The sequence below is a fragment of the Myotis myotis genome, unplaced genomic scaffold (assembly GCF_014108235.1).
Source record: "Myotis myotis isolate mMyoMyo1 unplaced genomic scaffold, mMyoMyo1.p scaffold_m19_p_13, whole genome shotgun sequence".
Taxonomy (NCBI): domain Eukaryota; kingdom Metazoa; phylum Chordata; class Mammalia; order Chiroptera; family Vespertilionidae; genus Myotis; species Myotis myotis.
The window spans coordinates 57,380,246-57,395,249 of NW_023416317.1; the positions used below are offsets into that span (position 1 = coordinate 57,380,246).

Here is a 15,004-nt window from a genome sequence, read left to right on the forward strand (position 1 = left end):
GAAAAGGAAAAGGGAGGGAGGGCAGGTGGGCAGCATGTAGATTGGAAAGGGAACAGAACCCTGTTTACGATGACACGACCCTCTAGATTCTAGAGTGTAGAAGAGAAAGCAGTGCTACGAAAAAAGCTACTAGTTGATTTTAGCAAGGTCAGAGACTACAAAGTCCAAATGCAAAGATCTGTTGGGAATCCCCTATTACAATGTTTTCTATCTTACATACCTTCTGTTCATATACTACCTACCATTCTTAAATTTATTGTTAGAATTAGTAAGTGAAATTGTTTCTTATTATACTTTCAGGGGAACTTACGATATTTTAGTAACAAAAGATGATCACACCCGTGCTGTTGGTCAGTATGACAACCGTGGAAGTTTTGGAGAACTCGCTCTGATGTATAACACCCCGCGGGCTGCTACCATCGTGGCCACTTCCGAGGGCGCCCTGTGGGCGCTGGTGAGTAGAGAGAGGTTCCCTGCGTGGCCCAGCGTGGATCCCTCTGCTCCGGGGTTTCTGTCCTTGGTGTTGGTGCTCCCCGCGTCTTACGGCCAGTTGTCTGGGAGACGTGGTAGAAGGCCTGGTACCAGTGCATCCTCCATTTCTCCAAAGGGGTTTGTCAGCAAACCGTGTACTCCACGCCACAGGGCAGTGACAGGGCTGATGCCCTCGGCAGGGCAGTGACATGGCTCATGCCCTCGCAGTCCTGTCAGCTCTTGTCACATTTTCTGTTGATTTTTTTGAGACAAGCAGAAGGAGAGCGGGGACAGCTTTCTCTACTGGAGACAGCCTAGCAAAGGGAGCCATTGAGTGCTCTGCCCGCAGCATTTCGCATCTCTAGCTCCAGCACTAACTTTTCTCTCTGTTCAGCCATCTACTTGTGCATTGGCCCATGCCAATATCCACTAGATTTAGATGACAGGAAAGGCTGATGGCCATACTTTGGGAAAGAGAGCTTTCCTAAAATGCCGTAGGCCCAGCACACTGAGCTCCCTATCCTTTACTATTCATGGCCTACCTCCCTTCAAATGTACAACTCACTCCCTTTTTAAAAAATACATATTTTATTGATTCAGAGAGGAGAGGAGGGGAGAGGGAGAGGGAGAGATCATTGATGAGAGAGAATCATTGATGAGAGAGAATCATTAGCGGCCTCCCGCATGCCCCAGTGGGGATCGAGCCCAAAACCCGGGCCTGTGCCCTGGCCAGGAATCGAACCGTGACCTCCTGGTTCATAGGTCGACGCTCAGCCACAGAGCCACCCGGCCGGGCCTCTCTTCCTTCTTAACAGAACATTCTCTTGTACATGTTTCATATTCCACTCTTAAAACATTGGCTTCTGTAATTTGTTTCTATTTACCTTACAAGCAGAATTAAATGTATACCCTAGAATTATCAACATATTTCCTCAAATGAAATAATGTTTTTTGAAAACACATTTTATTTTTTTTAATATTTTTTTATTGATTTTTTACAGAGAAGAAGGGAGAGAGATAGAGAGTTAGAAACATCGATGAGAGAGAAACATCGATCAGCTGCCTCCTGCACATCTCCTACTGGGGATGTGCCCGCAACCCAGGTACATGCCCTTGACTGGAATCGAACCTGGGACCTTTCAGTCCGCAAGCCGACGCTCTATCCACTGAGCCAAACCGGTTTCGGCTGAAAACACATTTTAAAGTATTAATAGAGTACTTTACTGTGACTTAAGAAAATAAGAATGCTCCTGAGAGATGAGTGATAGAATGGCTTCAGAATTGATCACACACTTTGGGACTCAGTGGTTGGGAAACTCAGGATGGATCAATAAATAATGCGGGGAAGTAAACTCTGTTATAAAATGCACTGGTGTTGCCCTGGCTGGTGTGGCTCAGTTGGTTGGGTGGAGCATCGTCCTATACAGCAAAAGGTAGCAGGTTCAATGCCCAGTCAGGGCACATACCCAGGTTTTCAGTTTGATCCCTGATCCGGGTGAGTATGGGCGGTAACCGACTTATCTCTCTCTCTCTCTCTCTCTCCCCCACCTCCCTTCCTTCCTTTCTAAAATCAATAAAAACATATCCTTAGGTGAAGATTGAAATAATTTAGTAAATAAAATAAAATGCATTGATGCTGACTGCTGGTTCAGGCCGATGTGGAATAACCCTATTCCTCAATATTCTTATCTCTTAAACTAAAAACCTCTACATGTCACACAACCAACAAGCAGGGAGATCCTGGAGGTGGAAGGAGAAGGCGCTGGCTGGGTCTCAGCACTTCAGGGAGGACTTGAGGATGGCCGGGCGGTAGGAACGCCCTCACGCACTCGCAGGCGCAGGAGGGCAGCGGTTCTTTCTCTCTTGATCCTCAGGGTTATTTGCTGGACTCTGAGCGCGTTGCCTGAGGGAGCGGCCACTGCACAGGGGCGTGCGTGTGTGTCCCCCCACCTTTGGAGGGCCCTGGAAGCTGGTGGATGTGTGTCAGGAGGGGCTTTGCACAGCATGGAGTTCTGGAAAGTGTGAAAGCAGGCGTGGAAGGGGTGGGACATGAATGAAGTCGCTTAGAAGGTATCAGCTGTTTCTTCTTCAGCTGGAATAGCTTGCTGTTGCCATTGTAGTGATCTCTAACAGTCCATTATCGATAGATTCTTAAAGATGTTGTTGTTTTGGACATGCCTACTCAAACACAAAGAAGGGAACTTTTTAATTCCTGTTTTCCAGAACAGCCTGGATTGTTTTCTCTTTCCACAGCACTCTTGGTCTAGATTGGCCCAGAAAACATGTAGAAACTGAATTCTAAAGATAATGGAGTAATATTCCAAAGTATAAAAGTAACATTTTAAATGACTAACCTTGGACTTCGAAAAAGTAGTGGCATGTAATGCAGCCATTATAGCAAGCAGACGGCTAACGAAAATGGGGCGGAACCTGGCAGAGTGCTGGTGAGCAGGCACTATTTGTACAGCAGTTTAGGGAGGGGGGTGGGAGCCTGCATGGTTCACAGGAGGCCTGTAGGATGCAGTAGGTGACGTCTATAAGGCAGAGCAAACATAGCCAGGGAGAGCGCGTGGGGCTTTGGTACTTAATGAAATAGGAGTAAAATAGCAAACCTACAGCTTACCATGCCATTAGCTTCTTGCTGTTTTTCACCCTGCCAGCCTGTAGGATGTCCTTACTGTGTTCTCCCCAACCCCAGTGTGTCTTTCCACGACTGACAGCCTGAGGTAGAAGAAAACTACCATGAACTCAGGTACACATAACCGTGTGACCATTTAGAAGCCTAAAACGAACCAATCAGCATTCTCCTGGCTGCATGTCCCTCCTCGCATATCTGAGAGGTGCCTGGCTATAGCTCTGGTTAACAGTCTCCCAAGTATGAATCCATGACTTAGTGGGTCAAGGTACCTTTCATATGCCTGCCTTCCATCCTGAATTTCCTCCCCTGTCTCTATTTAAATTCTACCCCTCCTTTGGGTCCCAGACAAATTTATATTTATAACTATCTATTTTGTATTGTCTCCTCATTGAGATTGTAAAGTCCTTGAGGGCAAAAGCCATCTGATTGTTTTATCTCCTTTTTCTTAAGGTGCATCCTTTCACATTGAGCAGCGACAGGCTGGAAGCTCACAAATGTTGGGGAGTTTTCACTTTATATTCTCTTTCTGACCCATAGGTGGCGCCTATAGCAAGCAACAAGTGAGACCTCTTTCTGGCTCAGGCTACAGCTTTTTCTCAGATTGAAGTATCTGCCTTAGTACCTTTCATAGTCCGAATATTTGCTATGGCCCGGTTAGTGAAAGCAGAGGTGTTCTCTTACACAAGCATTTACCAGGATTTTCATATTCTTTCTTGTAGGACCGGGGGACTTTCAGAAGAATCATAGTGAAAAACAACGCACAAAAACGGAAGATGTTCGAAACATTTCTTGAGTCTGTGCCCCTCCTTAAATCACTAGAGGTAAAGTTCATTGACTATGACTCTCTTCATGGGGGCTTCAGAGCAGCTGTTAAAACTGTTCTGTTGTTGAGGTTTCCACACAAGCTCTTCTCATTCTGTGTGTGCAGATATTCTGTGACTTTTAGTTGAGGTCTGTTCCTTGTAACTGTGAGTATTGTTCCAGGTGTCAGAGCGAATGAAGATTGTGGATGTGATAGGAGAGAAGGCCTATAAGGACGGAGAGCGCATCATCGCTCAGGTGAGGCCGAGTCACCGCGGCGAGGCCTCGGGCCACGTTTTCCGCTCACGTTTGGGAGCTCAAGTTGCACGGTGCTGGGCCCACTTGCTGCAGCTCCTCTGGGGCCGTGGAGGTGCCTCTCGCTGGCATGCCCGCTGCGGCCTTCACCGCTGTCCTTGGCTTCTGGTATTGGCTCTTCCGGATTGTCCTTTCCTTTTCACTCTAAGCTTCCTTTGTGGCTGCCAAAACCTGGGGAAGGTCGGAAAGCTGTGCCCTTCACCTTCTCCCATATCTGCTTGCCTACCTCTCCCCTCCTTCCAGCCTGTGCACTAACCTCACCTTCTCAGTGAGGCTCTGTCCGTCCTGTAGCCATCTCCTCCGTCGCCCTCCACAGTCCCTGCTCACCTTTTTCCTGTAGCACTTTCCGCCTCCCAACACAACAGCGTAATTTACTGATTACTGTGTTGATTGTTTACAGTTCATGCTACCACACTCTAAGTTGCACAAGGGCAGGGATATTCGCTTTGTCCACTGATGTATCTCACATTCCTGGACTAGAACAGTGCCTGGCACGGAGTGAGCCCGTAATTATTTGTTGAATGACCTGAATGACTCGTTCAGTGAAGTGGGTTAAAGTCAAAACAAGCAAAAGAAAAGCCTGAGGCTCGAAGGGTGACATTAGGCCACATCAGAACACCTTCCTCACCACAACGAGGCCCCCACCAGATCCGTGCTGTCAGAGGCTGCGTTTGGTCAGGTACCCTGGGGCTCCATGACCAGGGTGGCCAGGAGTCGCCCTGATGTTGCCTGGAGCAGCCTCGGCTGCTGATCCCTTGCCACAGGCTTCAGTAGTGAGCCAGCACGAGCAGTAAGGAAGCCGGTGCTCTGTGCAGGGGAGCCTGGGCACCGTCGTGGAGGAAGCTGGGACTATTCCCTGTCAGGAAATTTGTGTCAGTGACATCGGACTGACGTCCTGTCATCAGGATCCTCTCATTTTGTTCTGGATTTTTAGCCATTGATTGACTTGTAGGTTGGAAAAGAAATCAAATCAGAGCTCAGGCAATAACAAATGACCGACTTCTGTGCCCCTCTTCAGTGCTTATGTACCTGACCTCCTTTCCGTTTCAGGGTGAAAAGGCCGATAGCTTTTACATTATAGAGTCTGGTGAAGTGAGCATCTTGATTAAAAGCAAGGTGAGTTGACGTGTGACGATGCAAGTTATTCCAGGGAAGACCCAGATGCCAGGGGTATGCACAGAAAGCAGCTGTTCGCTTTACATAATGTGAACTGTGGTCAGTGTGCCAACACCCTCATTGGTAGGTAAGGTATGTGACCGACAGAGACCCCTGTTCAGGCCTGTCCATTGGTGGGGACTCAGCGTATTTCTTCTTGTCCCTGTTGCCTTTGTCTCTGCTGTTTAATCAATGATAGGAGAAACATTGCCCTATAAATCCATAGAAATAAACATCCTCATGGAAGATGGGTGGGATTATACAGTTAAGAAGTACATGTAGGTGTTGGACATGCAGAGAGCTTCCTTTGTGGAGCCCTGGGCGGGGAGGTCTCCAGGACGATCGTTATACTGGCTGTTTGATGGGCAGGGAGACCTAGAGACCCAGGACTGTAGGAGGGAGAGTGATCTCACCATAAATACACCATCACCAGATGTCCCTGTTCCCACTGTTTTGAAGAATATAGAATTTGTTCACGTAGTGAGTTATACCTAATACTGTCAGCCTAGTAGGAAGCCTCTGGAGAAATCTTCATTAAACGCTCAGAATGGAGAAAGAAAGAAAAAGAAAATTACGATGATTGCTTAGCAGATGGCTTGATTGCTAACTTAAAACAGACCTGCTGTTTCCCATGGAGCAATGGTTGGAAGCTTCTGTGTCCTTCGCTCACAGTGCGGGGCTGCTGACCCATGTCTGTGCATTTCTCAGGTGTTCACTGCCACACAGCAGTGTGGGACAGCAGCACTGTGGCCCTGGGGGCTCACGAACTTGTCGGGAATGCAGGGTCTTGGGCTCTGTCCCAACCTACTGAACAGCATCTGCACTGTCACAGACCCCAAGGGCTCTGCTATTGGTGTGACCGTGCAGCAAGTGCTATTCCAGGAAAGAGACGGCACCGCCATGTCTGTACTCCCAGAGATTGCTACAGACACAGGAAAAAGAGCGTTGGTGTGAATGGGGCAGGTTGACATAAGAGCAAACAGGTCAGGGCAGGAGTGTGGAAAGATGGTCAAGCCGTGTAAGCTCGTGTGGCACTTTTATTTTTCTAATAAACCCTCAAAAAAACATCTATCTACCCATAACATAAAGTTTCTCTTAGAGATTTGAGACTAATTCTTACTAAAAATTCTAAATAATTATTTACTTGAACAAGTTATTGCTTAGTTCAGCAGGGGGATTTGTTTCTTTAAAAAAGGAAACTCTAGATATTACGTACATATAGTACATTATTCATTCTTTTCAGTAACCTGATAAGCATGGATTACAACCTGCTTGATTTCTTAATACAGAGTTAATCCACCGAATTTTAAGGTCAGACATTATTTTAAAAAATATGTAGTTACTTAATTCTTCTTTAAAAAAACGAGGGATGGGACCACTAACTTAAGAAGTAGGCAATACCAAACAGAAAGTGGGCACTGCGCAGTGTGTCCTGGAAAGTCATGGTCTCCACTCAAAAGCAGCAGCCCGGGACGGGCCCTCTCCCTGAGAAAAGCGTGGCGTTTAGGGAGAACTGGTCAGACGCTCTTTCCCCCCGTGCCAGGGAAGCCAGCAGCTAGCAAACCAAGAGGATTCATATATGAGTATAAAATACACCTGTTGTTATGTGTTAATGCATATTAACATTATAATAGCATATATTATTAAATATATAATATACTATAATAATGATGTGTTATATATAATTAATTATATATAATTGTAACATAGTATGTTATACATAACATGTTAACTATGTTATAATTGCTTATAACATATTAATGTGAAGTATATAATAATAATATATATAAACATTCAAAAGGAAATGGCCTGTGCCTTACCTCTTGCTGTTCAGCTATTACCTGAGAGGTACGGGACTCAGGAGGTCCCAGGTGAAAGCCAAGCCACTGACACAGCCCATGCAGTTCCCCTGGTGCAGCTGGGGTCCCGGCAAAGTGCACTGCTCAGTAATGTGTTGCTCTAGTAAGAGGGGCTTACGTGTGTGCGACTGGACACGCCCACTGTGATTCTGGAGTCAGCGGGTCCTGCTCTCTTCCTGCTCCAGACCAAAGTAAACAAGGAGGGTGGCAACCAGGAGGTGGAGATCGCCCGCTGCCATAAGGGACAATACTTTGGAGAGCTTGCCCTGGTGACCAACAAGCCCAGAGCTGCTTCTGCTTATGCTGTGGGAGACGTCAAATGCTTAGGTAAGAAAACTCCTAATGCATGAATACTTCTTTTCTCACATGCAGTGCTTTTTTCTCATCAGCAAGCCTCGGCTTATTTCCGGTTCTTGCATCTAGGCTGGGGCAGTTTAGTGTGACCAACCAGAAATGAGTGACTGTTTTCTCACCAACATTTCTGGGCACTGACATCGCCTGTGGACATGACAGGCTGCCCCTGAGGCTGGGGATGGACCAGAGTGTGAAGAGAGAGCAGACGTCCAGGGCTGTGGGGCGGAGAGCAACAGCTGCCGGGCTCCGCAAAGTCTCAAACCCCGATGACGCCGCCCTGCTGTGCTCCCGTAGAAGCGCCCCTTCTTTTCCCAAGTGCTCAGTGCCCCCCTCTAATCCCCTGTCACGTGAATGTGTGTGTGGAAGAAGAGGTTTGCAGGAAGGAAATGGCTTTGAGTCGTTGGTCTGGAATTCATTATCTCCCTCCTCTCTCTCTAACAACGTAGTTATGGATGTGCAAGCGTTCGAGAGGCTGCTGGGGCCCTGCATGGACATCATGAAGAGGAACATCTCCCACTACGAGGAGCAGCTGGTGAAGATGTTTGGCTCCAGCCTGGATCTCAGCGATCCTGGGCAGTAGGTGTGCCGCCCCGCAGTCTTCTCAGCGTGACACCGAGACCTCCCGTCAGCCACAGGACACACACACGGCAGACGCGACAGAACTGCTGCTGCCGTGGCTGTGGCCACGGGCGTTTAGGAAACTTGGAAGTCAGCACTAAAGGAGGGTAGAGGTCCAACCCCCACCTCCACTTTGCTCTGAAAGCCTATTGTTAGACTTGTGATGAGTATTCCAGCCCAGTTTCACATCTTTGGTTCCAAACGGCATGTCTCTCCAACAATTAAGTGCCTGATACAAAGTCCAAAGTGTAACGTCTCCCTTTCCTCTCCTGCTGCTGCTGTTGCTCTAGGAAGTTAGCACAGGTCTGCGCAGCCTGTAGCATAACTGTCCGCAGCCTCGCCCGGCCTTTCTCAAGGGAGGAACACTGCAGCCTTCCATCTCGTGTGTCCTTTGAGGAGTCCACCTGTGTTCACAATTGTAGCTTTTGGTTTTACAGTGGGAAATGCTGGCAGTAAGACGGAGGCCTGTGGTCCTGTGGCATTGTTCTGTCTGCTGAGAGCTGCACACGTGACAGCTGCCTCCCAACTCGCAGTGATGCTTAGGGGACGGCCCTGCCCGGGCCCAGCGGGTCAGCACCGAGCACGCTGACCGGTCCTTGGGGCCCATGTTAGAGCAGAACCTTTGGGTTTGGTACTTTCTTCAGGTAGCAGAGAGGGAAGGTTTTCTGGGTTGGGGAGGGGGAGTTCTTTTAGATTTTGTTTTGTTTAATCTCTGTGCAGTTTGCATGAATAAATTGCTGTCCGTTTATAAGGAGCTGGGGTCTGGAGGTGCCATCACTTTATCTGACCCATCACTTTCCTGGATAATTCCTGCCACCCCAGTTGCCAGGTGCCTCTCCTGGCTCGGCAGGGTGCCAGCAAGAGGTGGTACTGCAAAGAGCCTTGCTTTCTGCTCCAGCACCACCTAGCTTCGCTGTTGAACCATCCATTTTTAAACTCTTTAAAAGAAGCAGCAGCTATTTTTTTGAAATTAAAACAATATTTCTCTATTTAGGAATTCCCCTTGGATACATCCATATATATCAGTTTGTCAGCTGACTCAGGCTTTTATTCTAAAGATCAACTCTTTGTTAGTTTTCAAAACTCGGCATCGTTTTCAATTTTATAGAATTACTGCGAAGGCCTTTCTAATTAAGATATTAGGATATTTGGGGTTCCAGTTGTTGATCCCAAAGGAAAGTAATTTAGCTTGTATTTTAAAACTTTTTAAACCTTTTAATCATATCAGGTAGAATTCTGATGAATTATCCTAATTAACTAGATATATTTCAGAATGAAATTTTTTCTTCAGAATGGCTTAAAAACAGATGTTAGAAGTGATCCTAAGAGCAGTGTGAAATTTGCATTGTAGCCAAGTTTATATTAAATCAAGAGGCCCTTTCCAATACGATGTTTTTAAAGCTTGTGTAACTCAGTAAGTCCCTAGGAGGTGACATGCTGGGGCCTCGTCGTCCCTACTGCGGACGCTGACGGAGCCGCGCGGAGCCTTCCAGGCCACGTGAGCCACGCGCTCTGTTCCCAGGCGGTGCGGTCACGAGAGCCCCGGTGGTGGCTCACAGCCCGGCCGTGCTCCAGGGCTGGAAGCAGCAGGCGCATTCCCAGCTGCCCTGGCTGCTGCCGCCCTGGGATCCCGAAAGGTTGCAGCTGATACCCCAACACAGGAAGCTCGCGTGGGAAGCTGCGTGGTTTTCCTCATGACCTTTCATGATGGCTCTTTTCTGTGGGGCTGCTTTCATAGCAAATGAGTTAAGAAAGCGGACCTTGCACTTTAGCTGACAAGAACCACACCACGCCAGTGTCTTGCAAAGGTAGCAGGTACATCGGGCTTCAGGAGTGACACAGAAGTCTGGCCCCAGACTATGTCAGGGCTCTGTTAGAACCCTGAGCAGGTGCCCCCTCTGCCTCCCCCCACCCGCCATGCCAGCATGAGCCAGGGCACTGTGACCTCCATGCCAGAGTCACTCCTTCAGGCTGCTAGGGAGGGGCCTTCCCGTCCTGCCCCTTGCCCTTCTAGTGCAGTCTTCCCTTCACAAAAGCCTCTCGGCCCCCGGCTCACTCGTGATTGGTCAGGGCTAAGTCCCCCTGCTCTAGTCACAGACTGCCACATGGATCACCAGCCTAGCCCCTCACTGCATACAGGGCCCTTAGGGGTCTGGCTTGAAGGAGGGAGACTTTAAAGGGACCAGCGTGAGTGAAATGGGACAGAGCCATGACCAAAGTGCCAGGAGCCCGAGTGTCCCAGTCTCAGTGCAGCGTGGGAATCAGGTGGCAGACAGGCTCAGCCCTGGCTCCGGGGCCCCCACTTGCCTGGCAAGGCCTTCGCTGGTGGTTGAGCCTCAGGGGCAGAGCATGTGTTGGGAAATGATCCCTCTGTTCGTGGGTTTTGGATGTGGAGAATGTTCCGAGAGCCTCGAGGTGCAGTGTTATCCTTCCTTCTGGCCCCGGTGTGTCACCCACTCTCTGAAGGAAGGTCCACGTGTTCCGACCGCCTGCTCGATGTCCTCACATGTCATTGCTATGGACTCAGAATCCAGGGCGGAGGTTTGAGCAGTTTAATGAGCAAATTGGGCAGAGAAGTGGCAAGAATGGTCCTCCAGCCGGGAGGTGGTGGTCCTCCTACCACCCGGGTTCTCGCCCCGGCAGAGCACCAGTGAGGGCACAGCATGGCCATGTCGTGTCAGTGTACCAACAGCCGTCTCTCCTTTAGAAACATCGCAAGAGCATTTCTGCACAGAGAAAAAGACCCATGAATGTCACCTTTTATCTTTTGTTTTCAGTTGGGTTTTTGTTCTTGACACACACTTGTAGACCAGTCTTGCCAAGATACGAGTCGTTTTGCTCTTTCACCACAGTTACCTCTGACTCCTCCTGCCGTGACTGCTGAGGTTCCCCGACTGTTCTGATGTCTGTTTTATGGGTAGCAGCCTCCATGGGGTTCCTTTTACACACTGTAGGGCTATCTTTATACTTAAAAAGGGTTTTTTAAAGAAAACTGTCACTAACCTCCTGGGGGATTTGCAGAAAACCATTTCACCCTCCTTGAGCAAAAGGTAGATTCCTCATTATTTTCTTAAAGCTCATTGTAATAAAAGAAATCTAATTTAGCATTGTTGTGCTACCTCAAAGGTAAAAATGTCTTAAAGTCTCTTTTTGGTCCTGAGTCTATTATACATGGTGTTTGAAATGTCTTTCAATTGGAATTATTTTTAAATCATTGGGAAGAATTTTATTTTAAACCGTTTTACTCTTGTGTTTTAATCTTAGAAGAATAAGTGATTGGAAGTGATTGATTCTTGCTCTATGGTATTGAACACAATTAAATCATTTGTTTGCCATAAACAAGGTTGGGTTTTTAAAAGGAAGCTCTGGGCGTGGCTTGGCTCTTGGTTAATAAAGGCCGGCAGGTCTGTCTGACTTTCCAGCGCGGCCGTGTCCTGTGTTTGTCCTCTCGCACCAGGGCTCCAAGCCATCTGGTCACTCATTTAGCAGGGGGCCTGGACTCCAGGACCAGGCTGGGTCGGTGCCCTGGGCCCCACCTCACCTCTGTGCCGCCCCTGCCCAGACTGCTACGTCAGCACCCACTGCGCCACGGACCAGCTCCCAGTGCTGTCCAAGGTCAATGTCCAGGAAGAGCCGGTGTCCCAATTCCAAGGCAGTCAGACGGAAAATGCCCTCTTACCTGGGGGAGACAGACTCTGTTGATTTAAATGTTAATCTCATCGAGTCACTCTTACAGAAAACTCCCAGATAATGTTTGACCAAATGCCTGGACACCCCAGGGCCTAGTCAAATTGACACATAAAAGGAACCACAGCTCTGAGTTGCTGGGGATGGTGTGCCCGGGGACCCGCACATCCCTTGCCCGGGAAGATGTGCTCCCCGATGGAGCCCAGCAGAGCCACCTCTGTGTGACGCTGTTTATTTCCTTCTTGCAGCGTGGCTACCAGAGCCAGCAATGACTGACAGGCCACTGTTGCCACAGGTCACCAAAGGGGCTCATTCTGCCACAAAACCGTGTTCCAGTTTGGTCTCACCTACACCTGGCAGTACAAAGGCCAAATAGTGGGCGTCCCTACAAAATACCCACGTGGGGCCCCAGAAACTGGTAGTTGAACCCTCAAAGCCAAACTGGCCTTCGCCAAGACTTTAATTACTTAAATACGGTTTGACCTTTGTGGTTTTTGTGGTGGTATTGCTATGAACAGGTAAGAAATGTCAGGGCAGCCTGGCCGGCATGGCTCAATGGTTGAGCATCAACCTCTAAACCAGGAGGTCACAGTTCAATTCCTGGTCAGGGCGCAGGCCCAGTTTCGGGCTTGGTCCCCAGTGTGGGGCATGCAGGAGGCAGCAGATCATGATTCTCTCTCACCATGGATGTTTCTATCTCTCTCCCGCTCCCTTCCTCTCTGAAAGCAATAGACATGTGTTACAATAATAAATAAATGCCAGGACAGCCCTGGGGAGGTCAGGTGGTTGGAGAGTCGTCCCAGTGTGCCAAGGTTTTGATTCCCAGTCAGGGCGCCTAGAAGAACCAACCAATGAATGCATACATAAGTGGAACAAATCTTCCTTCCTTCATCTCTTTCTAAAATCAATTCGTGAAAAAACAAACAAATGCCAGGACAGCCTCAAGATCATGTTGTCCACAGTCTCAGCCCTAAGGAGTGGACGTCGCAGGAGGTTTTGCTTCCTGTGTATGTTGTGACAGGAAGCTAGAGATTTGTTCTATCAGAGTTACCTGAATGGATCCTCAGCTGTCTTATTGCATCAGTTTTATAACAACAGAATTAAAAGTCACATCGTGGTTAAGGAAATGGTTGTTTCACAAGGCATCATGGTAAGTGTGAATGTTGCTTCCCTTGCTCATCCTGCAAACGGATGCCCCATCACAGATGATGGCCAGGAGTGTGTACTGTTACCTAATTAGGGGATATGCAAACAAAATGCAGTGTGTCAACCAGGAATGTACTGGACAGCCAGCTGTGAATTCAGACCATGTTAACTAAGTTCTGAATTAGGGCGTCAGAAGTTAGGTCTGGCTCAGCTCGTTTGTTTAGTGAACAAATCCCGATGACCTGCTGTGGACATTCTGACACTATTGACACCCCTGGAATCAGGACTGATGTACAGCGGTCCACTGAGCAGCCCTGGACCCTTCCTCGAGTGCTGTTGCCCTCGGTCTTTCTGGGCGGACGGGACAGCAGCCCCAGGCTCCTAGTTCAAGGATGAGCGTGGCTCCACGCCTGTTGCCGCCCTTGGCCGTGCTGCTCTTCTCTCTGTGGGCTGCTGTGGCCTCGGGAGAGTGAGTGGCTTTTTATGTTATTTTATGTGGTGGTTTTTTTATTGATTGTTTTTGTAATCCTCACCTGAGGAGGTTTTTCCATTGATTTTTAGAGAGAGAGGGAAAGACAGAAATAATGCGAGAGAAACACACCGATTGGTTGCCTTCTGCACAAGCCCTGACCAGGGCCCATGCCAGGGAGGAGCCTGCAACTGAGGTACACGCCCTTGACCAGAATCGAACCCGGGACCCTTCAGTCCGCAGGCCAGCGCTCTATCCACTGAGCCAAACCGGCTTGCTGAATTATTTTTTTAATGTTTTTATTGATTTTTAGAGAGAGAGAAACATTAATGATGATGAGAGAATCATTGATCGGCTGCCTCCTGTACACCCCACTGTGCCCTGACTGGGAATTGAACTGCAACCTCCTGGTTCATAGGTCGAGGTTCAACCACTGAGCCACACTGGCCGGGCTTTATTGATTCTTAGAGGGACGGAGAGATAGAAACATCAATGAGAGATCGGCTGCCTCCTACACGCTTCCTCCAGGGGATCAATCCCACACCCTGGCATGGAACCCGTGACCTCCTGGCTGAAGCCCACCCTGTCCTCCTCTGCAGAATTGCACTGAGCCCAGGGTCAAAGGTCACTGTGTTCTCCTGGAAGCCAGGACCCAGCATCTCCTAGCCAGGTCCTCCAAGGCCCAGGATGAGGCGGCGGGCGTGTGCGGTTGGTATTTTTTCTAGTAAACAGGTGGAAAGGAAGAGCGAGAGTCCAGACCCCCAGCTAAGCAGACCAGCATTTGCAGCATAACATCTGAGCTTCCTTCCTGTGAACTGGACATGTTCATTCTCAAATGGAAGGCCGGCCTGAGGGGACATGAGTACACATCCCCATGTCCAGGCAGACGAGCAGGGCCCTGAGGCTGGGCTCTGCCTGCAGGGCAGGAGGGAAGCGGCCTTTGGACAGATGTGCATCCGTCCCGGGCAAGGTGGATCAGCCCTTGGGTCGCCTTGGACGCTGCCTCCTGTCCCGGAGCTGTGCTGCCAGCCTCAGCTCAGAGTGAGAGGTGAGGCTACACCGGCTCAGATGCCCCAGGAATAAGCCTGGGCCCAGACAAGGGGTGGTTGCCCCTGGCAGCTTGGGAAGCCAGAGCATTTTCCCAACCAGGACAGCTGAGCGGGGAGAGGGCACATGAGCCCCAGACCCTGAACTCGGGCGTCAGGATTGAAGGCAGTTTCACGCAGCCGGCCTGAGGGGAGCCCACAAGGATGAGTCGGAGCCTCTTTTTGGCTGGCTCCTCTGGGAACAAGGAGCCAGGGCTATGGGTGGGCACCGCCACCCCGCCCATTCCCCTGCCCTGGGCTTTGCCTGGGCATGCAGTCGGGAGCTGGGGTCCAGTGGCTGGAGCGGTCTCCCCTCTTGTGCTCCCAGGGGGGCTGCCCTCCTCCCTGGTAAATGGGTAAAGCTAGTTTATAACCAAGGGCCTAGCCTCTGTGACCGGGAACTGGT

The 15,004-nt window shown here is 49.3% G+C and overlaps 1 protein-coding gene across 1 annotated transcript in view; it reads left to right on the forward strand.

The window, feature by feature from the left end:
* PRKAR2A (protein kinase cAMP-dependent type II regulatory subunit alpha) overlaps positions 1–11,632 on the forward strand; it is a 45,878-nt gene extending 34,246 nt beyond the window's left edge. Inside the window, exons 6-11 of the mRNA XM_036333626.1 lie at positions 301–454; positions 3,829–3,930; positions 4,094–4,168; positions 5,276–5,341; positions 7,425–7,566; positions 8,040–11,632. Coding sequence (XP_036189519.1) covers positions 301–454; positions 3,829–3,930; positions 4,094–4,168; positions 5,276–5,341; positions 7,425–7,566; positions 8,040–8,173 — 673 coding nt within the window. The 3' untranslated portion in view covers positions 8,174–11,632. The remainder of the gene's footprint in view (positions 1–300; positions 455–3,828; positions 3,931–4,093; positions 4,169–5,275; positions 5,342–7,424; positions 7,567–8,039) is intronic.
* The last annotated feature ends 3,372 nt before the right edge of the window (positions 11,633–15,004 follow it).